We start from the raw sequence: 24,146 nt of genomic DNA, 5'->3' as shown, positions 1-24,146 counted from the left end.
AAGTCAGGTCATGAGTTTGCAGTTTACAGGGCTCTTCTAATATTTGCTGACCATGTTAGAAAATCTCCAAGATTTTTACTTTTTCTTGCCAATCTAATAACTTTCTTTTTTCCTTCCTCCCTTCCTCCCTCCCTTTTTTCCTCTTTCTCTTTCTTTCTCCTTTTAATCCTTCTTCCCTTTCTTTCTCCTTTCCTGTCTTCCACTTTCCATCTCTCAAAAACTATTTACTAAGAGTCTAGTGGCTTCTAGACAGTGGTGGGAATACAAAGCTGAAAAAATTCAGTTCTTGGCCTCAGGAAGCTCAAAGTTCAGGAGATATTGACAGAAATTAGTAAGATATTTAAAAGATACCCTGGCCCTGACCAGTGTGGCTCAATTGGTTGGATGTCGTCCCATGCACTGAAAGGTTCAATTCCCAGTTGGGGCACATGTCCCGGTTGTGGACAGTAGGGGGCGTGCAGGAGGCAGCCGACCGATGTTTCTCTCTCATTGATGTTTCTGTCTCTCTGCTTTCCCTTTCTCTCTCTCTAAAATCAGTAAAAACATATTTTAAAAAAACAATAAAAGATACCCTTAATGGTTCAAGCTACCAGTCTCTGATGCCTGAGTTGTTCTAAGAGCACCTAACTTTCACAAAAACTTCCCATTATAATCACCACATCTCCCATTTCAACATATTGTTTAAATTACACATCTACTGGGTTTTTGTTGTTGATGTTAAAGTGACAAGACACTGGCCTTTTATTTAGGGGTGGGGAGTGTACAGCCCAAGAAATCATTTGGTCTGGCCCTGCCAAGGCAACTGCAGGCAGGACATGAAATTCAGTAAATCTAGGAGCTTTTATCATAGCTAATTTTTCAGTTGATAATTTTGTATGGCCCCTGAATGATGTTATAAATATCCAAATGGCCCTTGGCAGAAAAAAGGTTCCCCACCCCTGAACTGGACCCGACCCCCTGCTTCCATCCTTCCTGCCCCACAGCATTCAGTGATCACTTTAAAACATGCGACAGATCAGGTCATTCCCCTGTTCTCAGATAAAATCCAAAGTCTTTACAGTGGGCCTTATCTCCTCCTAGCCTTCTTCTTACTCCACTCCAGCTGCTAGAATTCCTTTTACTATACCTTAAACATGCCGGATAGGCATTCTCCTACCTTATAGGTGCTTTGCACAGACACTTTACTCTTTGGGAATGGTTTTCTCCCAGATATCTGCTCGGCTTACTTCTGTACCTCCTTCAAGTCTTTGCTCAAATATTATATTATCAATGAAGCCTGCCCTAACCCTCCTGTTTAAAATTGTAATGTCCCCTCTTCCCCCATACTCCCTTACTCTGCTCTATTCTTTTCCCCATAAAGTCTTCTAACATCCTATATGATTTACTTATTATGTTTTTAGTTCATTCTCTGCTTCCCTTTATTAGATTATAACTTTCACGAGGGGAGGGATTTTTGTCATTGATGTTATCTTAAGCTCTTAGAGCAATGCGTGACACTAGGTAAGTGCTCAATAACTATTTGTTAGATGAATGAATAAGTACACTAAAATCTTTAAATACTGTGATACAAGTGTGTATAACGAGGGGCACAACAAGGGAGTGTGGGACTCTTCAAAGGCTTTGGAGAAGGGTTCCATATAATTTACAAAAGGACAAGAAGGCAGCCCTGTTCACTCAGCTCCAGCTGTTCCACAATGGAGCTCTCTGGCTCACCATGTCTCCAGGGACTGATGTTCTGCCTCCGCATCCTAGGATTTAGAATCTCTCTCACACCTATTCTGTAGAGATACATATGTGCTAATCTTACTACCCCAAGTTGTTTACAGATTGTTTAAGAGCAGGATCTGTGTCAAGCTTCTTTTTGATTCTGCTCCCAGGGAACTAATACAAACCCAGAACAACCTAGGCACCAAATAATAGATGCTGTCACCAGAGGGTCTGATTGAACTGATGCTCCACAACTGGTAGGACCAGGAGCATCTCTTTCTGATTCCACCGTCTGAATCTGTTTTCTCGGAAACATGTCTTGCAATCCTTTCAGTACTCTGATTCTTTACTATTTATGGGAGATCCTAGCTGGTGTTTTCATTGTGCAGTGTAGTTGTTTTCTTTTGGCTGTATCTAAAGATGGCACCATACTAGTATAATAACAAGAGGATACTTGAGGATTTATTTTTTAATTGAAATTTTTTGAATATCTTTATTAATTTCAGAGAGAGGAAGGGAGAGGGAGAGAGATAGAAACATCAATGATGAGAGAGTCATCATTGATCGACTGCCTCCTGCATGCCCCCAACTGGGGATCGAGCCTGCTGCCTGGGCATGTGTCCTGACCGAGAATGGAACCGTGATCTCCTGGATCCTAGGTCAGTGCTCAACCATTGAGCCATGCCTGCCCAGGCTGATTTTTTTTCGAGAGAGAGGAATAGGGAGAGAGAGAGAGAGAAACATTGATTTGCTGCCTCCTGCAGGTGCCCTGACCAGGGATTGAACCTGCAACCTGGGTATGTGCCCTGACTGAGAATGGAACCTACTACCTTTTGGTGTATGGGATGATGCTCCAACCAATTGACCCACACTGGCTAGGGCAATATTTGAGGGTTTAATCAGTAAGAAAAGTTAAAGTCATTCATTCATATTGTTACAGTTAATTTATTGAAATGAAATGAAAGCTATTTTATTATTTATTTATTTTTAAAAAATCTTGTTTTATCAATTTATATTTTATAAATAATGTAAATAAATGTAAATAGAAGAATAATTTACATTTATTTTAAAGGTAGGTAGATATGATAACAGAACATTTTCTCTTTAAATATTTTCTAATTACAAAATAACTATTATTTGCCTCTATATTGTTATTTGCTGCTTTTAGTGAGCGATTTGGAAAAGAATACTTAGATTATGGAATCATTTTTTTAAGGTATATGAGTTACTTCATAACAAGAACTTCAATATATTCTTTATTCATGTAATAGAATTCTGTGTGAAGTTATTGAACGTCTTACTTTGGATAGGAATTTGAGATATGGCTCAAATGGGCTTTAGTATACAAGGCATGCTTATTAACTGAGAAGGATGTACTGCATTTTCCCCAATGTGAATATCAGTATAAATACATAATTTTTATTGGTAAGTGTAATTTCTCTATTCACAGAATCAGTCTCATAGGAACCTCACAGAATATAGGCAAGATCTCTTCACAAAACATTACCACTTTAAGACAATTTCTGTGATAAAAGGACTTCAGCACCAAAACTGAAGTCCCATTTATTTCTGTACGAAATTTGAGTATCTCAAAACGTTAATGGTTTCATAGAGGTGATTATAGTAGAATGTATGGAAACATACAATTGGTTTATATCAATTTTATGTATATTCTGATTATCATTTTCAGATGAATGGGAAATGGAAATGTTCAGCTCTGTGAAAATTATACTCCTGATTTCTCAGACAGGATTATATCCAGATTCTTGTTTTCTAGTGCATAGGAGATAGTGTCAGTGTTAGTCCTATTAATGAAATGTAGGGTCATGATTTTGGTAATGCTAGCAATTGTTCATTATGTTTTAAAATTCATGCAGGAACAGATTGAGGGATCTCAGAGGGAAGGTGAGGGTGGGGGAGTGGTTCGGGAGAGATTAAGCAAAGAATTTATATGCATAAATGCATAACCCATGGACACAGTAGTGTGGGGAAGGCTGGGGGTGGGGCGGATGCGGAGTAGAGGGGATCCATGGAGGAAAAAGTGGGACATCTGTAATACTTTCAACAATAAAGATATATTTAAAAAAATTATTTCATGCATTCAGTCAACAGACGTTTGTCCTATTATGTGCTAGAGGTATTAAGTCCTTTCAAGATCTGGATCCAACAAGAAACAGTTATGTGCAGAAGTCAGTGCACAAATGTCTGATGATAGACGCTTGCATAGTGGATGGGGTACAAAAGTGATTCTAATGGAAAGAGGGGACTAGAAAGGGTCCCATTTTAAAGATGATACTGTCTGTCTTTGAATGATACTTATGTTTAAGGTGTGCAAAGAGGAAAGAGTATTCCAAACAGTGGAGCAGTGTTGGTGAAGCAGCATGATGTGCCTGGGGAGCCACAGTTGTGAGATGGGCATAGGCACAGGGCCAGGAGAGGCGGCCTGAGGGGATGGGTGTGAAGTGGTTGCTGAGACTGGGAGAGTCAGACATGAATCTGGCCAAGAAAGGCCTTGAGAATCATGTTAAGAGTTTCTACATTGTCATGTGGGCCACATTCATATCAGCTGGGTAAGCTCCATGGATTCTACAGCTGAGGACAGTGAAGAGCCATTGATAAGGTCAGGCAGAAATGGGAGGAATGGCACTTAATAGGTGCCTGCTATGGACCTGTTGCTTTCACATACATAATCACATTTAATTTCATTACAGGCATAGTAATGGTGATATTATTCTCACTCTATAGGTGAGAAAGCTGAGGCTCAGAGGGTATTATGGCATACTCTTGTTCACTTAGCTGGAGTTTGCATTAAGCACTAGAGCCAGGATTTATAACTTCAAAACCACCACATACTAGTTGCAGGACCATGGGCAAGTTATGTAACTCCTCTGAACAGTTCATTCACTCATAAAAAAGAATTAAATGTCTATTTAGATTCTGGTGAAATTTAAATGAGAAAAATTCATAAAGTGCTTACCATGTAGTAAGTTTTTAATACATGCTAGTTATTACTATTCATATACCTTGGTAGAAATATACCCGTAGACACAGTTATCTATTTAAGGTCCAGGGCAGGCTCTGCTCTGCCGGTGGCCTGCCCTCTGGGACTACCTTTTTCATCATCTGGTCTGAGCCAGTATACTGTCCTTACCTTCCTGACTTAGTTCCTCTGTGTTACTCTGTAGGACTTAGAAACCCGACCCAGGTCTCCTTTGTTCCTTCATGTGTTCACTGCTTCTCCTTTTGACACATCAGTCTTCATGTTCTGGTATCCAGGTCCTCATTTCACTTTGCTTCCTTCCTTGACAGTTTGATTTTGAGAGTGTTCTCAGCAGTCAGGGCCTACATTTCTTAGTCTTGGAAGCTCTTGCAGTTGTAATCTATTTTAGTTATGCTGTAATTTTTGATCTCATACTCTTTAAGGATCATACCAAAACAGAGCTGGATGCTTGGAAGATTGTGCGAGTCAGTGAAAATTTCCGAGTGATTGCCTTGGGCTTGCCAGTGCCTAAGTACTCTGGGAATCCATTAGACCCCCCTCTCCGTTCTCGATTTCAAGCCAGAGATATTTATTACCTACCCTTTAAGGTAAGTGTGAACAAGGATAATTTAGTTTTTAAACAATTTTTCTATTCATAATAAATTCAGTTTCTATGAAAATGTTACCATGTTGGTACATGTCCTCCTCAGTTGTTAATGGTGAGAAAAAAGGATACAGGGTGAAGAAAGTCTCTGGAAATGAGGAAGAAAAAGTGTTGTGGTATTATTCTTCTAACAGATTTTCAAAATGACTACTTTTTATAGAAAATAACATGTATCAATAAGTTATTTTTTGCTCTTAATTGCTTAGTATTGGCTTAATTAAAAGATTGGATTGTCTATAAAACATTTACATTTAATCTATTATATTCCTTATTAATTGTTTTGATATTTCTATGTCATTTCAGGACCAACTTAGACTGTTATATTCTGTTGGACCCAATGTTTCTGCTGAACAGTAAGTCATCTGTACATTTATATATTATTATATAAATATCTGGACACTTAATATTGAATTTGTTTTGCCATTGATTGATTGATTCATTCATTCAACAACTATTCTCTGAAGGATTTTTTAGTAGCTGTGGTAATTGCTGATGATAGAAGTGATAAAGAAGATGATAAAGATAAAAATCATGGTAAAGACATGATCTTTGATGGCAAGAAACAACATCTAGTAGAGATTAAAAATATTTGAATACTTTAAGATAGTGTAGTAAGGTAATACTTTCAAAGTATTGGGGGCTATTGTGGTTGAGAGTTTATAAGGACTTCATAAAGGCATTAACTTTGAGGTGGGTCCTAAAGAATGAGTAGGCTTTGCCAGACAGAGAATGGAATTAAGGAATTCTAAGAATTTTTTTTTTTTAAAAGCACGGGATATGAGAGTGTATGTCTCATTCTTGAGGCTATAAAAAGCTGCAGGTGGCTAGAGATAGGTTTAGATTGAGAAAGGTGGGAGGTGAGGCTGCCAGGTTGTAAAAAACTTCACATATTGTGATGGATTTCAGAAATATATCTGTTATCTAATCAGGTTCTGAGTTTTAAATGGAATATTTTAATGTGGCGCTGCTGTTTCTTAAGAATTTGATAGTAGATGTCATCTTCTTAGATTAAACAGATTTGTACATACTTTATATTAAAACTGTTATAATAAGATTTAATATAATTTCTCTTTTTCCCCTAGAATTTCTCAACTTTTGTCCTTTGCCACCACTCTTTGTTCCCAAGAATCTTCTACTCTGGGACTTCCAGATTTTCCTTTAGATAGTTTACCAGCTGCAGTTCAAATCCTGGTATGTATAGAATAAAGTAATGACTGGTATACCCAAATGAGGCAAAGAAAATTAAAAGGTTTATCCTTGGATATTAATCATTTCAGTTTGCCTTGTCATATTCCTTTGTAAATATTGCAAGAACTGAGATTAATTTGTTGTTCAGTGCAGCAAACTATTCAGAGATCAATGGTGTCTTCTGAACCCTTAAAGAGCTTACAGTCTTAGAGAGGGGAAGGTGGATGTGCACCTCAGGTAAGTTCTGGAAACAGAGGGAAAGACTTTTAGGCTGATCACACAGAGGTATGCTGTAGTGTAAGCTGTGCCTCAGACTTGCCCCAGCCTGATGCGGGGAGCTGTGGCTTTTACACTCCAGTGCCATCAGTCATTGGTTAATGGTCACCCCAGGGTGCACCACTTCCTGGGCACTAGCTATTCTCCCAGCCTTTGAGCAAAGGGAGCTCAAGGATACTCTTTTTCAAAAGATCTTTAGCAGCTGGCTGCTGGGAGGCACAGAAAAGATAAGAACAGATCTGAGAGGATTTGGTGGAGCACTGACATTGTCCACTGCAGTATCACAAAGGTTGTGATGGTCCTGTCTGGAGTGGCAGGAAGGCCTCCAGGCAGAGGGAACAGCACTTAGAAAGTGTTGAATCCCAAAAGGGCCTGATACTTTTGGAGAGTAAGTTGTATCACAAGAGCAAGCCTGCATGGTGGATAGGTTAGAACGTTAGTGTGAAGTGTTTTATGTGGTGAGTGAAGTTGTCTGGGTTTTATAATGTGGAAGAAGTGGCCCATCAAACATTAGTAAGTACAGTTGTTTGTAAACCTACTTTTGCCCACTGCTTTCTATTGGAGTCAGATACCTCTTTTTGGAGGAAGGAGGGATATGGAGGGCCTAGATGCACTGGGACCAAGTTTGGGACTATTAAAATAGTGAGAGACTCTGTTAAAGAGCATAATCCCAGGTAGTGGGAACATCACCTAGATAAGATATTTATATTTAATTTATTTTTATCTTTTTTAAAGGTTATTTTTATTGTTGACACTATTACAGATGTCCCCATTTTCCCCCACTTTGCCCACCTCCTTCTGGTCCCCACCCCTCTTTCCTCTGGCCATCATCACACTGTTGTCTGTGTCTATGGGCTATGCATATATGTTCTTTGGCTAATCTCTTCACTTTTTTTCATCCAGTCCCCCCTCCCCTCTGACAGCTGTCAGTCTGTTCCATGTACCCATGCCTCTGTTTCTATTTTGTTTGTCAGTTTATTTTGTTCATTAGATGCCACATATAAGTGAGATCATATAGTATTTGTTTTTCTCTGATTGGCTTATTCCACTTACCATAATAATCTCCAGGTACATCCATGCTGTTGCAAAAGGTAAGATTTCCTTTCTTTTATGGCTGAGTAGTATTCCACTGTGTAACTGTACCAGAGCTTTTTTTTTTTTAATCCTCACCCGAGGATATATATTTTTTCCATTGTTTTTCAGAGAGTGTGGAAGGGAGAGAGAGGGACACATCGATGTGAGAGAGACACATCAATTGGTTGCCTCCTGCATGTGCCCTGACCAGGGCTGAGCCTGCAACTGAGGTACGTGCCCTTGGCCGAAATTGAACCCAAAACCCTTCAGTCCACAGGCTGACACTTTAACCACTGAGCAAAACTGCCCAGGGCTACAACAGCTTTTTTACCCACTCATCTACTAATGGGCATTTGGGCTATTTCTAGATCTAGGCTACTGTAAATAACACTGCTATGAACATAGGGGTGCATATACTCTTTCTGATTGGTGTTTTGGAATTCTTGGGATATATTCCCAGAAGTGGAATCCTGGGTCAAAAGGCAGTTCCAGTTTTACTTTTTTGAGAACACTCCATACTGTTTTCCACAGTGGCTGCACCAGTTTGCATTCCCACCAACAATGCACTATGGTTCCCTTTTCTTCATGTCCTTGCCAGTACTTGTTTTTTGTTGATTTATTGATGGTAACCATTCTCGCAGGTGTGAGGTGATATCTCATTGTGGTTTTAATTTGCATACTAGGGCAAGAGAAACAAAGGAAAAAATAAACAAATGGGACTACATCAAACTAAAAAGCTTCTGGACAGCAGAAGAAACCATCAACAAAATGAAAAGGGAACCCACTGTATGGGAGAACATATTGGCCAATGATACATCTAATAAGGGCTTAATTTCTAAAATATATTAAAAACCCCCATAAAACTCAGGAAGACAAACAATCCAATTAAAAAATGGGCAAGGGACCTGAATAGACACTTCTCCAGAGGGGACATACAGATGGCCAATAGACATATGAAAAGATGCTCAACATCACTAATCACCATAGAGATGCAAATTAAAATCACAATGAGATATCACCTAGATGAGACATTTTAAACTTTTATTGCTATTTATATTTCCTGAGAGTCAGTGAGTTAGGTTTCTTGGGTATTGCTTACACTGTTCTATACATCTAGAACTGTTTTTTCTCTTCTGTTGATTATGCTTTTACTTTTCGTGCCTTTTGTTTTTGCTCAGAACTCTTCAGTTGGACAATTCTTAAATCTTAAAACAGTTAAAAAAAATAGTAAAATGAACATCTCTAATTCCTTCACATAGAATCACCAATTGTTAACATATTGCCACATTTGCTTGCTCATTTTTTTCTGAACCATTTGAGAGTACACAGCAAACATTCTTAATACTTCAGTATGCAACTTCTCAGAATTAGGACATTCTCTTATATAACCAAACACCATTATCACACCCATGCCTCAGCATATTAACAGTAAATCTATATCATCTAATAGATGGTCCATACTGAAATTTCCCTAATTGTCCCTGTTAATAGACTTTTAAAAGTAAGGTGAACTGAACTGGAAAAGCAGTTTGATTTGGGGATAAGGATTTGGGGATAATGAACAGTTTATAACTTTGTGGTTATAATTTTGAAGCGAGGTGCATGTGGATGAGATTACCTGAGATTAGGAATAAAGATGGAGAAGAGAGTTTGGGACAAATAGGGTAGGGAGATGTGTTCAGACATGTAGTTTCAGACATGCTGAATCGGCGTCTATGGGATATTCATATGGTTACATCCAATGTGTAATTGAGAGTTCAAGTCTAGAGCTCAAGAAAGAGGTCAGGAATAGAGATATAAACATGCAAGCCATCAACACATAGATGGAAGCTGAAAGATGGGTGTGGGAGAGCTTACCAAAGGAAAGGGTGTAGAATAGGAAGAAAAGAGGAAATAATGAATATTTGCTTATGTAGCCTTCTGGGAAATATGAGTAACCTATTAGTTATTAATTATAAGGCAATTTTAACGTCATGTATATTTTGCATAATTTTTCAGATTTATTTTAGATGTTCCTCATTCACATCTATTTTTGCTCCTAAATAGGATTCCTTTCCTATGATGTCAATCAAACATGCAATCCACTGGCTTTACCCATACACTATTTTACTAGGACAAGAAGGGAAGATGGCTGTGGAAGATGTTTTAAAAGTAAGTATCTGCTTCCTCCCTGCCCCCTCCCCTCCCCTCTCCCCCTTCCCCTCCCCCTTCCCTTCTTCCCATCTTTTCCTTCCTCCTTTCCTACTTTTCCCTCTCCATCTTTCTTCCTTTCCCTTGCTTTTCCTTCTCTTCTTTTGCAGGTATAGAGGCATTGGCATGCCAGTGGTTGGGGAAGCAAGTGATGTGGCTGGTGTGTAGGAGATTGGTTACATTGAGTAAATAAGTAAATCAATTGAGCAAATATTGAGGAGTATAAAAGCTGCATTTTTCATTGTTGGAGAAAAAATTTATAAGCATAGAAAGGGGGAATGAAAGAGCCCTCAGGTATTAGATTGAAATTGGAGAAATTGATATAAACTCATTTTTTTCAATATGTATAAACAGATAAATATAGTAATAGATATAAATAGTACATATGTATGTGTATATATGTGCATATTTTCCAGCTCCATTCCCTAAGAGGGCCTAAAAGCTATGACACTGCAATGGCAATGATCATACCAGGTGTGAGACATAGGTTTCTAAATATCACGCTTCCAAAAGTACTCCTTGGAAGTAGGGCTGATTCAAGGTTTGGGATAGGGAATGTGCATGATGAGCCTGGACCATCTTATTTATACTAAAAAGTAAGGAAATGTTTAACACATAATGTTGTCAAAGTGACAGAGGAGCCAGCTTGGAGTAGCTCCCACTGGCTGAAATCTGGGACAATTTTAGCATCAAAATAATGGTAGTAATCAATGATAACCATTGAATAAAATAGGAATCCATTAGTTTATACTAATACAAATGAATAGGTAAGATAAATACATGGAGGAGAAGGAAACCTTTTCCATAATAGAATGCCTGTTAATAAAAGCAGAAGGAATTATATAAATAGAAAAAAAAATCATCATTTGGCAATTACCAGAGAGTGGTGGTTGATTTAGACATGAGTCATCAAAGGATGTCAAAGCTGGTGGAGGTTCTATGAGGAATCGGATACTGGCAAAATCTAAGAATATTCCACCCCATCCCACTCCACTACTAGATTGAGTACAAAACAGGAAAATTGTATTTTTATCATAAACACCAACTTGACCAGGTGGAGCACCATCAATATCATGTGCCTCCTGAGAGTTATGCTAAGAAGAGCTCAGCATTATTTCCTATTCTGGCTAAGAATTCTTGGTGTGAGTTTGGACATGATGAAATATTGTATAGACCTAGGTTGAGGGCCATCTTACACAATGAAAGACCTGTATTCTTTGGAACTGTCCAGGCCATGAATAACAGAAAAACAGGAATTGTTTCAGATTGAAAGAGACTGAAGAGATATGACAGCTAAATGCAATGTATTCCTGCATTGGATCCTGGATCAGATTGGAAAAAGTGACATTGTTGGCACAGCTGGCTAAACTTGAATAGGATCTGTGGGGATAGTAGTATTCTATTAAATTGTTCTCCTCATATGGAAGTTTATATGGTGATTACATTGGCTAGAGTTTTGTTTTTTAAATTGAATTATTTGGGATGATAGTGATTAATAAAATTATCCAGGTTTCAGGTATACAATTCTACGATACATCATCTGTATATTGCATTGTGTGTTTACCACTCCAAGTCAAGTCTCCTTCCATCACTATTTTTATCCCCTTTACCTTTTTCTATCTCCCTCCACCCCCTTTTCCTTCTGGAAATACCCATACATACTATTACCTGTGCCCATGAGTCTTTCTTTTTTTATTTTGCTTTAATCCCTTTACCCTTCTTACCAGCCCCCAACCCCCTCCCCTCTGACAGCTGTCAGTTTGTTCTCTGTATCCATGAGTCTGTTTCCACTTTGTTTGTTAGTTTATTTTGTTCATTAGATTCCACATATAATTGAAATCATATGGTACTTGTCTTTCTCTGACTGGCTTATTTCACTTAGCATAATATTCTCCATGTCTATCCATGCTGTCGCAAAAGGTAAGATTTCTTTCTTTTTTAAGGCTGAGACGTATTCCATTGTGTATACCACAGCTTTTTTATCCATTCCACTACTAATGAACACTTGGGCTGTTTCCAAATCTTGGCAATTGTAGGTAGATAAAGCTGTAATGAACATAGGGGTGCATATATCTTTTCAAATTAGTGTTTTGGATTTCTTTGGATAGATTCACAGAAGTGAAATTGCTGGGTCATAAGGCAATTCCATTTTATATTTTTTGCGGTAACTCCATACTGCTTTCCACAGTGGCTGCACCAATCTAAATTCCTAGCAACAGTGTACAAGGGTTCCCTTTTCTTCACATCTTTGCCAACACTTGTTTGTTGATTTATTTATTTTTCTTTCTTTTTTTTAAAAGACACTTTAGAGAAGTGTCTCATACTTTATTTTTTAAAATTTTTTTATTTTTTAAAAATATATCTTTATTGATTTCAGACAGAGGAAAGGAGGGGGGGAGAGAGAGGCAGAAACATCAATGATGAGAGAGTCATTGATCGAGCCCACAACCAGGGCATGTGCCCCGACTGGGAATCGAACCCTGATTGCACGGATCCCAGGTCGACGCCCAACCACTGAGCCACGCCCGGCCGGGCTTGTTTGTTGATTTATTGATGATAGCCATTCCGGTAGGTGTGAGGTGATAGTTCATTGTGGTTTTAATTTACATTACTCTTATGATTAGTAACATTGAGCATCCTTTCATATGTCTATTGGCCATTAGTATGTCCTCTTTGGAGAAGTGTCTATTCAGGTTTTTTTACCCAATTCTTAAATGGATTGTTTGTTTTCTTGGTGTTGAGTTTCATAAGTTCCTTACACATTTTGGATATTAAACCTTTATCAGATGTATCATTGGCGAATATGTTCTCCCATTCAGTGGGTTGCCTTTTCATTTTGTTGATGGTTTCCTTTGCTGTGCGAAACCTTTTTAGTTTGATGTAGTCCCATTTATGTATTTTTTCTTTTGTTTTTCTTGCCCAAGGAGATATATCAGAAACAATATCGATAAGAGAAATGTCCGAGTTTTTACTGTCTATGTTTTCTTCTAGGATTTTTATGGTTTTGAGTCTAAAATTTAAGCGCTTAATCCAATTCAAATTTATTTTGTGTATAGTGTAAGAAGGTGGTCTAGTTTCATTTTTTTGCACATATCTGTCCAGTTTTCCCAACACCGTTTATTGAATAGATTATCTTTACCCGCATGTATGCTTTTGCCTCCTTTGTCAAATATTAATTGACTATAAAGGGCATGGGCTTATTTCTGGGCTCTCTATTCTGTTCCATTGATCTATATGTCTGTTTTTATGCCAGTAAGATGCTGTTTTGATTACTATGGCCTTGTAGTATAATTTGATATCAGGTAGTGTGATTCCTCCAACTTTGTTCTTCTTTCTTGGAATTGCTGTGGCTATTCTGGGTCTTTTGTGGTTTCATATAAACTTTTGGATTATTCTAGTTCTGTGAAATATGCCAGTGGTATCTTGATAGGAATTTTGTTGAATCTATAGATTGCTTTGGGTAGTATGGACATTTTAATTATGTTAATTCTTCCTATCTATGAACATGGTGTATGCTTCCACTTATTTCTGTCGTCTTCAGGGTCTTATAATTTTCCAATTACAGGTCTTTTACATCTTTGGTTAAATTTATTCCAGGGTATTTTATTATTTCTGAAGCAATTGTGAATGGGATTTTTTTTTAGTTTCCTTTTCTGATAGTTCATTATTGCTGTATAAAAGTGCAACTGATTTCTGGGTATTTATTTTTTATTCTGCTACTTGACTGTATTTAACAGTTCTATTGGTTTTTGGGTGGAATCTTTAGGGTTCTCTATATACAGTATCATCTTATTTGCAGATAATGATGGCTCTACTTCTTTCTCAATTTGAAGGCCTTTTATTTCTTCTTTTCTCATTGTTGTGCAGATTTATTATTTTCCATAAATATGAACTGGAATGTTTAAGGGTAATGGGGCATCATATCTGCAGATTACTCTCAAATGGTTTAGAAAAGACCAGTGATAGTATGTGTGTGTAGGGATGGCTGGAAGGAGAAAGGGAACGAATGTGCTAAAATATGAACCACTGTGAAACATGGATGAAGGTGAAATAGAGTTTTTATAAAACCATGTTTCTTCCCAGCAAGTGTGAAATTATTTTAGGATACAAAATTTTAAGAAGTGAATATCCAGTATAACTCATTTAAGAATATCCAGTATAGCTCATTTTAAAATTTAAACAATTTAAAAGCAAATGTAAGATAACACTAAGTTAAAATTTATCTGCCTATAACTTGGTAGTGTTTTCTCAAGGGCCACTTACACCATATGGTATCTTATAACTATATATTTAAAAGTATTGACCCTTGGCAGAGATTTGTTAACTCACCCTAATTAATTCCTTTTTATAAAAGACAGTTTTTGCTTCTCTTTTAGTTTGGCTCAAGGTGCAGATTTCTTAGGCTTATGTAGAATGTGAACAACAACTTTTGTGGCTGTGCGTATAGATCCTTCATTTTTCAGAGGCCGAAATTTGACAACCTAAAGCATATGGCATGGTTTTTGTTTTTTTCTTATCCCCAGATCTACACAGGGATTTTGGGAGTACAGAGTACATATTCTCTGTGCAGCTAGTAACAGTGGGAAGAACTCAGAAGACTGGAACAATAGATTCTAGTTACTTTAGTGGGATTTTTTTCACATATCAGCTAGCCAAAAAGACAATATTGTCATTGGTTGGTGGTGTCAATAATAATAATAAAATAAAAATAATAAAAAGCTGTTCCTTGGAGATGCTGAGAAGTGTAGTTAGAGACAGAATAAAAAAACAAAGCATCAAGAAGCAAGGGGAAGGTAATGGTCAGTAAAGGGGCAAAGGAGTGTGGAAGAGACAGGATAACATAGAAGCAGAGCTGGGGACAGTGAAGTAGGAGACACTGATGAAAGAAAAATAAGTCTGTGTGTTTGAGAGGGGGAAAGGAGGGTGAGAGAGAGAAGGGAAGAGGAGAGAAGGAGGGAGAGGAGGAGAAGGGGGTGGAATATTAGCGGGATAATGAAGAACCATTTGGAAATGTGGAAATTAATTCAGAGGCTCAAGGAGACAGGGAACTACCATTTTCTGACTATAGTTTAACTTTTATTCTAGGAGCTGGAAAATAGAAAACTAGAACTCATATTTGATTTAATCATCTAAACTAAGGTTGCGCTGGTCACTGAAGTAGTGCACCTAGTGTTTAAGGAAAAGGACATGATTTCCTATGAGCTCCCTTGATGCCCATTAGCACAGTGCCCAACATCTAGGGAACAGGGTAAAGAGGGAGGAAGAAGATGTTGCGGGAAGAGGTGAAGTTTTTCATGATACAACTGAGAGAAGATATCAGTGCCTAGATAAGTCAGTTATGAACAAAGGTCTTTACCAAAAAACAAAACAAAACACCAGAACACTTTGATGTGTTTCTGGTCTCTAATTTCAAAACTAGTTAAACAAATTAGATAAAATTATAGAATACCTTTTAAGAGTTGAGTTTTGTAGTCCTGGCAAGGTGGCTCAGTTGATTGAAGCGTCATCCTGTGCCCCAAAAGGTGCCGGGTTCAATCCCCGGTCAGGGTGCATAAGGGAGCTAACCAATCAATGTTTCTCTCTCACATCAATGTTTCTTTCTCCCTTTCCCACTTTCTCTCTCTCTTTCTCTCTCTCTCTCTCCAATCAACAAAAGAAAACATATGCTAGGAGGAAGGTTAAAAAAAAAAGTTCAATTTTGTGAAAAAAGTAACTAGTGTTTCTTTTGTTTGGCCTTTATTTTGACCTTTATATTAAGGGGAACATAGAAAAGTGATTAAAGGCCCATATGACAAACAGAAATTATTTCAAATTTGATTGTAGAGTTTAAAAAAAAAGGAAAAAGAGAATGATAGACGAGAGAAGAAAAAGCGATTGTCTTTTCTTGCCTTAGTTATATGAATTGCTAGTTAAGAAACAGTACTTCTTTTTCCAGTTCCTTAGTAGGTGGTTGGGGAGCAACAGCTTAGGTTCATTTGGCTGAACCTAATTAATAACTTCCTTTTTATAAGATCATTACACATTGGTACATACATTCACATCAGAGAATTAAACCTCTTTCCTTAAAAATGGAGCAGTCTACTGATTGGTATAATTCTTTATGATCTGTTCTTAGGAATCTCTTTGGCCTGTTTTTTATTCTAAGTTTCTCTATTTTCTCATGCTGATGTTCACAGATGAACATTTTTTATATCTTCAAATAATTTTGAATTAAGAGTGATGAAAATTAAGGGAATATTGTTCAATCTGAAAAAAATGCTGAACTGAAGAATAGAAATATGTATTAGCAAACCAAGAAAGTCCATACCTACAACAACTTTTCCTTGACAAATAATTATATTCTGACGTAGACTGTCATAGAAATTAATGTATAGTTGTATTTGAATTAGCTATCTATTTGGATTTTAGTGTAATCACTTAATTAGGCTATTTTTTTTAAGGAAAAATTATTACTGAAAATGCAGTTAGGTTAAATTCAGTACACCTTTCTTTTTTCTAAACAAGCTATAAAAATAGCTAGAATGTTTTTCATTCCCCAGATGGTGCTCATCTTATGATACTCATATTCTAAAAACAGGTTTCTATAGTCATAACATCACTTCTAGCTTTTAGTTAAGGGCATCTTAAAGAAAATACTCTCATTCTGAATCTGCTATACTATGAGAATGGTATTTGTTACAGTATGGCAACAAGTACATCCAGGCTTCTAGTACCATGTCTTGGTCCTTCTTAGGCAGGACTTTATCTTAACAATGGTTAAATTCATAAGTTTCGTAGGTGATTTAGAAAGACTGTGTTTCCATTTATCCGCTGATAATATAAAATGAACTTTAGTCTTTGCTGAGAAACTAGGAAGAATCTTGCATTTAGTGTTTTCATTTCAGTTCAACAAACATTAATTGAGCACTCATTATTTGGCACATGATGTGCATACAGAAATCTTGGGATGCAGAAAGGAATATGATCTGACCTCTGCTCTTGGGGAACTTATGGTCTGGTTGGGGCACCACACATACAAATAAAGCATAGTGATGAATTACTGTGATCAGAGTAATAAAGACTTGAATTAGGTCAGTGAAATAGAGATTGAATGGATATGAGAAATGTTTCAGGTGGAATGATAGGCCTTACTAACTGATAAAGTATAAGGAGGGTTGGGAGGGAGACTGTGAGAGAAGGCGCAAATTCTAGAATGTTCACGAATCCTAGCTTGGACAACTGAGGCCATTAATTAACATGAGAAAGTAGAGAAAATGAGCACATTTAGGTTGGGAGCGAGCTCAATACAGTGGGGTCTTTTAAATTTGAGGTTCTCAAGTGTGTTTGTCTAGCTGACCTGAAAATATGGATCTGAATCTGGAGCTCTTTTGCTATTATTAAAGATAAATACTTTGGAGTCACTTAGATATGGTGTTAGTTGAATTCATAACAATGGATGAAAGAACCCAAGAGGAACATATATAGTGAGAAGAAATAGTGCCTGAACCCCAACCCTGGAAGTACCAATATTTTAGGATTGGACAGTAGGCAAAGAACCTCCAAATTAGAGAGGAAGACCAGTGAGAGATATCTAAGTAGAGTAGGAGAGAATATTCTTAGGGGCATGGAGAGAGACTGTTTTAAGAGGGAAGAAATAGCCAGTTTCAGATGTTTCAGAGCTGTCTTGTTGAATGAAGACTTTTTGATTATTTATTCCAAAAGCTTTTTATTCTGTCCATTTCTTCTATCTAATCAATTAGCAGGCACAGTTGTGTTTGAGATGTAGGAGTAATCAAAATGGACAAAAGTCTCTAACTTCATTCACTGAGCTTATTTTTTAGTGAGGGGTAACAATCAATCAATAAAGTAAGTAAAAAATTATATAGTATATTAGTTGAGAAATGGATGCCCTCACTGAGAAGGTGACATTTAAGATCTGAACAAGAAACATGGGAGGAAAGCATTTAAAACAAGGAATAAGCAGTGTAAAAGTCCTGAGGCAGGAGTACTCCTAGGGTATCCTATGAATAGCAAAGGGCAGGATGAGGGGGCAGAGTGGCTGAAGAAGAGGTGAGGAGGGCATGGGATCAGAAGGTAAAGGAGGTTAGGTCACGTAGGGCTTTTCAGGTCATTGAAAGGACTTTTGCCTTCAGTTAGAATGAGGTGGAATGTCATTATAAGGTTTTGAGCATAGGAATCTCTTATATGACTGAGCATCTTAACAAGCTCACTCTGGTTGCTAAAAAGTGATAAACAATCACTGTAGAGAATAAGGGTGAAAACAGGGAAAAAACAGTTAGTAGGTTGTTGTAATAATCTAGGTAAGAGAGAGTGGTGGCTTTGACCAGCTTTGAGCTTGATAAGAAGTGGTTGCTTTTGGGTCATGTTTTGAAGATAGAATACTATGTGCTGAAGGATTGGAAGTAGGGTTGGGACAAAGAGTCAAGGGTGATTTCAAACTTTTTGAACTGAGCACCTGAATGATGAAGTTGGAGATAGAGAACATGGGAGGAAGATCAGGACCTGAGTGTTGTGTATGCTGAATATAAAATACCTATTAGTTCTCCAAATGGAAATGTCAGTTACATATACAAATCAGGAGTTTAGAAGAGAAGTCTGAATTTCTAGGAGAGAGGAAAGTGGGAGCCATGAATATAAAGATGGTTTGTAGTCTGAAACTGAATAAGATTATTTACAAAGTGAACATAGGTAGAAAATACAGAAGGTTTCCTCCTAAACCACCCTAATGTGTACTGGTCAGGAAGATGAAGGACCTGCAAGGGAGACTGAGAAGGAGGAAACAGTACAATAGGAAAACTAATTTGGCAAGTGGGATATTATTGGTGGACTTACCAGCAGCAGTGCTAGTAGAGTGGTAGGATTGTAAGCCAAAAATTAGTGGGCCAAATAGTAACTCAGAGATGAGAAAGCTTAAACAGTGATGATATACTACTTGTAAAAGAAGTTTGATGGTGAGCAGAACCAAATAGATGGTGATTCACTCAAGGATGATGTAGAATTAAGAAGTGGCTTTTTGTTTGTTTCTTGAAATGGGGGAGACAAACAACTTTATAGGAAAAAGGGATGAAATCTGTGGAGACTATGGAAACTACTTACAGAAATATGTTCCGGGGGAGGCAGGAAAGGTCATTTCCAGAGCACCATTGTGCATTGGTTTGGAATGGTGGAAAACATACTGTACTAGCAACTGGAATGATGAAATTATCATAAACTAAGATGGAGAAAGTAGACTTCTACTGATTTTCCTTCTACTTATAATTAAAGCAGAAGTCCTTTTTACTGAGACAGTAAAGGGAAAGAAGTAAGGATTGATGAAAATATAGAAGATTTTGAGGATGAAGGAAAAAGAATTTCATTTGTTCATTTAACAAGCCTTTATTGACCATTGACTATGTTCATGTTCCATGTGTCTGATTCTAGGTTCTGAGATTTGGAGTGAACCAAATAGATACATCTTGATATTGCCGTAATGGGGTTAATATTCTTGTGAAGTGTGAAGGTGTATGTGCCTGAAGGCTCTGATGTGAGTGGCGGAAGCAGCTAGATTACCTGCTGAGACAGGGATGAATGGGTTCAGATAGACTCCTAAGGAGAGTAGTAATGGTTTATATCAGTCACTAAAGATCTTGGGAAAAGAGCCCAGCAGAGACTGGAGGCTACATATTTGTTCAGTAGCCAGACACCATGATATGGTGATTTTCTTTTTTAGTGCTCAAAAGCCTAGAAAAAAGTATGAAGAAAATAGCTTGGTGGGACAGGATTGGGAATTGTGCGGGTGAATATGGAGGCCTTACAGACCAGCACCCCTGCGATTTACATTTCCTTTACTTAATTATAATTTACAGTGCAAATAATGGAATCCCAAAGAAATTGTAACAAAAATACTTTGGTACTATTTGTTTAATTGAAATTAAAGAATTCATAGGAAATAGTCATTAATATAAAATGGTAAAGTAAATAAACTTTTTTTTCTACTTGCTAACATGTAGCCTATAAGAATCATATATCTATTTTACACCTCAGTTGCCTTTTTGATTAACAGTCTTCTACATTTCCTATGCTTACAATGGAAATTCACTTTGAAACTTGAGTTGTTTTACCATCTTATTGTATTCTAGCCTACTATTATTATTCTACCGAAATAGTTTAGCTTGAATTATTTATAAGCACATAAGCAGTATAGCAAGTGGTTCAAGACATTAGTGTTCATTTCTGGAATGTAAGTGCTCTGACGTCAATCCTATATTAACCTAGATTGACATTACTACAACTGGGGTAAAAAAACATACCTTTAAGCACATATATTTGTTTTCTTAGAATGTAATGGCTTTAGATCCTATTAAGTTTAATGAATAATCACTTGGCTAAGGCCTTACTCCTTTCCTATTAAACCTCCCTCAAAGTACAGTGTAACTTTGCATGAACTTGAAGTGTCAATAATTGTTATATGTCTACAACATGGAAGCAATTCCTACCAAATTAAGTGATACTATGGGGATTCACATATATAAAATGTGTAAAGTATAACACTTACTTTGTGTTGTAGCACTAATAGATAATTTTTCTTAGGTTTGGGGAAAGGAGTGATTGTCTTAAGTACTTATGACACCAAACAGGGACTTGAACTGAGCTGTTATGTTTAGAATGTTGAGGTTGAAGATAATTTTCTTTTCAAAAATCTGTTTTCTCAGGTTGTGTCATTCTATTGAGTAAGTGGTGATTTATTGTTTCATTGAGATTCAACTCTTTCACTGTAGGGATAATGTTATAGTTGGATTGGGGGGCAGTTATTTCTCCCTGTTTAATACTAAAAATGAATTAAGCTTTTCATATTGAACATGCTGCTATGAGTAGGCTATAGGATTTAATTAATTTTAAATTAGTATTCAATTTTTTCATATACTTATTTGTTTTCTCTGTGCCTTTTTTACATAACTACCTGGTGTAAGGGGGTATAACCAAGTGTTAGAACATTGATAATTGGCCCACATGGAGAAAGAATGAATGATGTTGGTGTTTTAAATCCAGTTTGACAAATACTGAGAACCTACACTGTAGAAAGCACTGTGCCAGACACTGTGGAAGATTGATTGTTATAATTTATTGTAATCAGTTAAGCTAACCACACACACAAACAGCAGAATGCTGTCCAGGAAGTTCTGGTTTCATGAATTTCAGGCAACATATTAACCTGAGTTTATTTAAGAAATCAACTGATACAGTCCTTGTTTTACTTTAGCATGTTTTCAAGAGTCATCATCCCTTTCTAGAATACTGAGCTTTCTATTATTAAGAAATGTAGGCTGCAAACTTCTACCAGGTCAGGAATTCAGTGATTCTATTTTCTGTCATTTAGTAAATTTTAGGGACTATATTCATATCACCTTTAGTAATTGGTGTAAATAGAATGGTATTCATGAAAATAGGAAAAGATTCTTATTAATTTTTTTACCTTTACTTCTATAACATAGAGTGAATTTCAGTTCTAATTAAGATGGAATCTTCCAGATATCCAACATTAGTAATAAAATTAAAAATAAATTACATGATTTTCTTGTAATTTTACAGCGCTTTGAACTCCAAGATTCAAGAAGCTCTTTGCTTCCTAAAGAGATTGTGAGAGTGGAGAGGACGACTGAAAACCACATCTCCCAAGCTTCTGTGACTGTCCGGATTGCAGACAAAGAGGTGACCATTAAGGTAATGAGTCAGAGTTTATTCTTTCTTTTTTAAAAATTGACTTTAGAGAGAGGAAGGAAGAGAGAAACATTGATCGGTTGCCTCCCATACATTCCCGAACTGGGGATTGAACCTACAACCTGGGTATGTGCCCTGACTGGGAATCAAACCTGCCAAATTTCAGTGTATAGGACGATGCTCCAACCACATGAGCCATGCTGGTCAGGGTCGGGGTTTATACTTTATAAGATGTGCCTGGTTCTGCTGATTTTTATTACCTAAATTGGGTGTATGGTCCCCTTCTGCTTTGGCTCTATAGCATCACATCTATATATCTGTATCTATATTTATCTATGTCATGTATGTTTCAAACTGGAGAAGTTCAGGAGAAACATAGGGATAGCCCTTTATCAAAAACAAAAGTCAGCCTCTGAGGAAATGAAGTTAAGTGTTGATTAATGAAAGCATTTTGTAGTCTGAGTCCTTGGTAAGAAACAGTCAGTGTTTTCAAACGTATTTTAGCAGCTAGAGAACACTCTTTTCAAGTAAAATCTTTCTTAACTACATGGGACAATTGAAAGAGGAACTGTTCTAGTTGAAGTTTTTAGAGGAGGGGAATGATATCTGGTCATAGAGCTCCATCTGCTTGCTCCACCATCCTTTCTTCTAACCCTTTCTTTAAGATCCCTAAGAACCCTAAGAAGCAATGGGAAACTAACTCTAGGAGACACAGGTTGGAAAATCCTGCCTTAAATAAATTGTAAATCAATGTAGGAAAGAAAAGGCTTGCATTCTTATGTTGTGACAGACTAAATTTTAATTGTAGACTTTTTGGTGTGTTTTAATGTGATATAATTAATACTTATTCATATTAATCTTTTATTCATTCATCAAACTGAACATTGATTATGTCTGCTATGAGCCAGGCTCTGTATTAAGTTTTACTAGTGCTGCTGTGGACTAGTCACTGTATTTGTCTCTTTGCATATACTATGCTATTAAATCCCGCAATAACACTGGATGTAAGTTTTATCATCTCCCTTTTAAAGATTAAAAATCTGATGTAAAAAGGTAATCAGTTCACCCATGGTCACCAGCTAGTAAATATCATAGCTGGGACTTCTAGGCAGGATTATTTTCCACTACACCTTTCTGTCTCCTTGGTGAATGACCTCACCAAGCTGATGGTTGAGGACAGAGGTAGATAAGTAAGGACTGCACTGGAATGGCTATGGGGATATAGAGAAGGAAGTAATACAAGGAGTCAGGAGGAGTAGAGGAAGTTTCAGAGAGGAGGTGGGACTTGAGCTAAGTCTTGAAGTATGACATAGGAGTTTTCCAGTGGCCCAGGAGTAGAAAGATGATTGGACTTTTCAGGCATTTTAAACAGTATATCCAGAGGCATGAGGTATGAGCAAGGTTTCATTATTTCCTTCCTTTTAGTGATAGCTTTCTAACTTCATTGCCTCCAGTCCCTTCCAGTTAGCCTTCTGTATTCCCACAGGGATGATCTTTTTAAAATGCAAATTGGATTTTGTCACTTCCAAACTTACAATTCTTTAGGGTTCATGTTGTGTGCAGTATGATCAAGTGCCAAGTCCCCAGCAGAGCATGGAAATCTTTTCCTGATAGGGTCCCCAGGAGACTAATAAAGAGGAGATGGAAAATAAAAGAAGTAGGAATGAAGGATTCTAGGAGAGATTTTAAGAACAGGTGCTTCTTAGTGGTTAACTAAGTTGTTAGTGGGAAAGGACTTGTGTACAAGGATTTTAAAAGTCAGCAGGCCATTGGTGACATTGGAGAGTCCCAGCGGACTGATTTTAAATTCTGTACTTATAACTGGAATTTGGACAAAAACCTTCATTCTCAAGTGGCGACTTTGTTATTATAAGTTATAAATAGCATGAAGATGACCTGATTCTTATGAAAATGTCTGCCAGCATGGGGCTTTAATTTTAGGGAGATGATTGATTTGGAGGTTTGTTGATGATCATCAGATCTGTGAATGAGAAAATAGTTGCTGCTCTATTGAAATATCAAAAACAGTATAGATTTGAATTGAGCAAGAAATTAGTAGGGGCTTTAAATGGCAGTTATGAGCTTTCATTTACTAATTTAAAAAAAAATTTTTTTTAAAAATATATCTTTATTGATTTCAGAGAGAGGAAAGGAGAGGGAGAGAGAGAGATAGAAACATCAATGATGAGAGAGTCATTGATTGAGCCCGCAACCCGAGCATGTGCCCTGACTGGGAAGCGAACCCTGATCGGGAATCGAACCCTGATCGCCTGGATCCCAGGTCGATGCTCAACCGCTGAGCCACGCCCAGCCGGGCCATTTACTAATATTTTGAGAAAAGCATATGCATGTTATATTTACCTCTCTTTA

The 24,146-nt window shown here is 37.2% G+C and overlaps 1 protein-coding gene across 1 annotated transcript in view; it reads left to right on the top strand.

Annotated features, from left to right (window-relative positions):
* VWA8 (von Willebrand factor A domain containing 8) overlaps positions 1-24,146 on the top strand; it is a 333,552-nt gene that overhangs the window by 43,543 nt on the left and 265,863 nt on the right. Inside the window, exons 6-10 of the mRNA XM_087814315.1 lie at positions 5,131-5,295; positions 5,655-5,704; positions 6,434-6,542; positions 9,936-10,040; positions 21,648-21,779. Coding sequence (XP_087670441.1) covers positions 5,131-5,295; positions 5,655-5,704; positions 6,434-6,542; positions 9,936-10,040; positions 21,648-21,779 — 561 coding nt within the window. The remainder of the gene's footprint in view (positions 1-5,130; positions 5,296-5,654; positions 5,705-6,433; positions 6,543-9,935; positions 10,041-21,647; positions 21,780-24,146) is intronic.

The sequence above is a fragment of the Miniopterus natalensis genome, chromosome 2, assembly GCF_054644295.1.
Source record: "Miniopterus natalensis isolate mMinNat1 chromosome 2, mMinNat1.hap1, whole genome shotgun sequence".
In the NCBI taxonomy this organism is placed as follows: Eukaryota; Metazoa; Chordata; class Mammalia; order Chiroptera; family Miniopteridae; genus Miniopterus; species Miniopterus natalensis.
The sequence above is the reverse complement of the archived record's forward strand: the minus strand, read 5'-3'. Positions and strand labels throughout refer to the sequence as shown.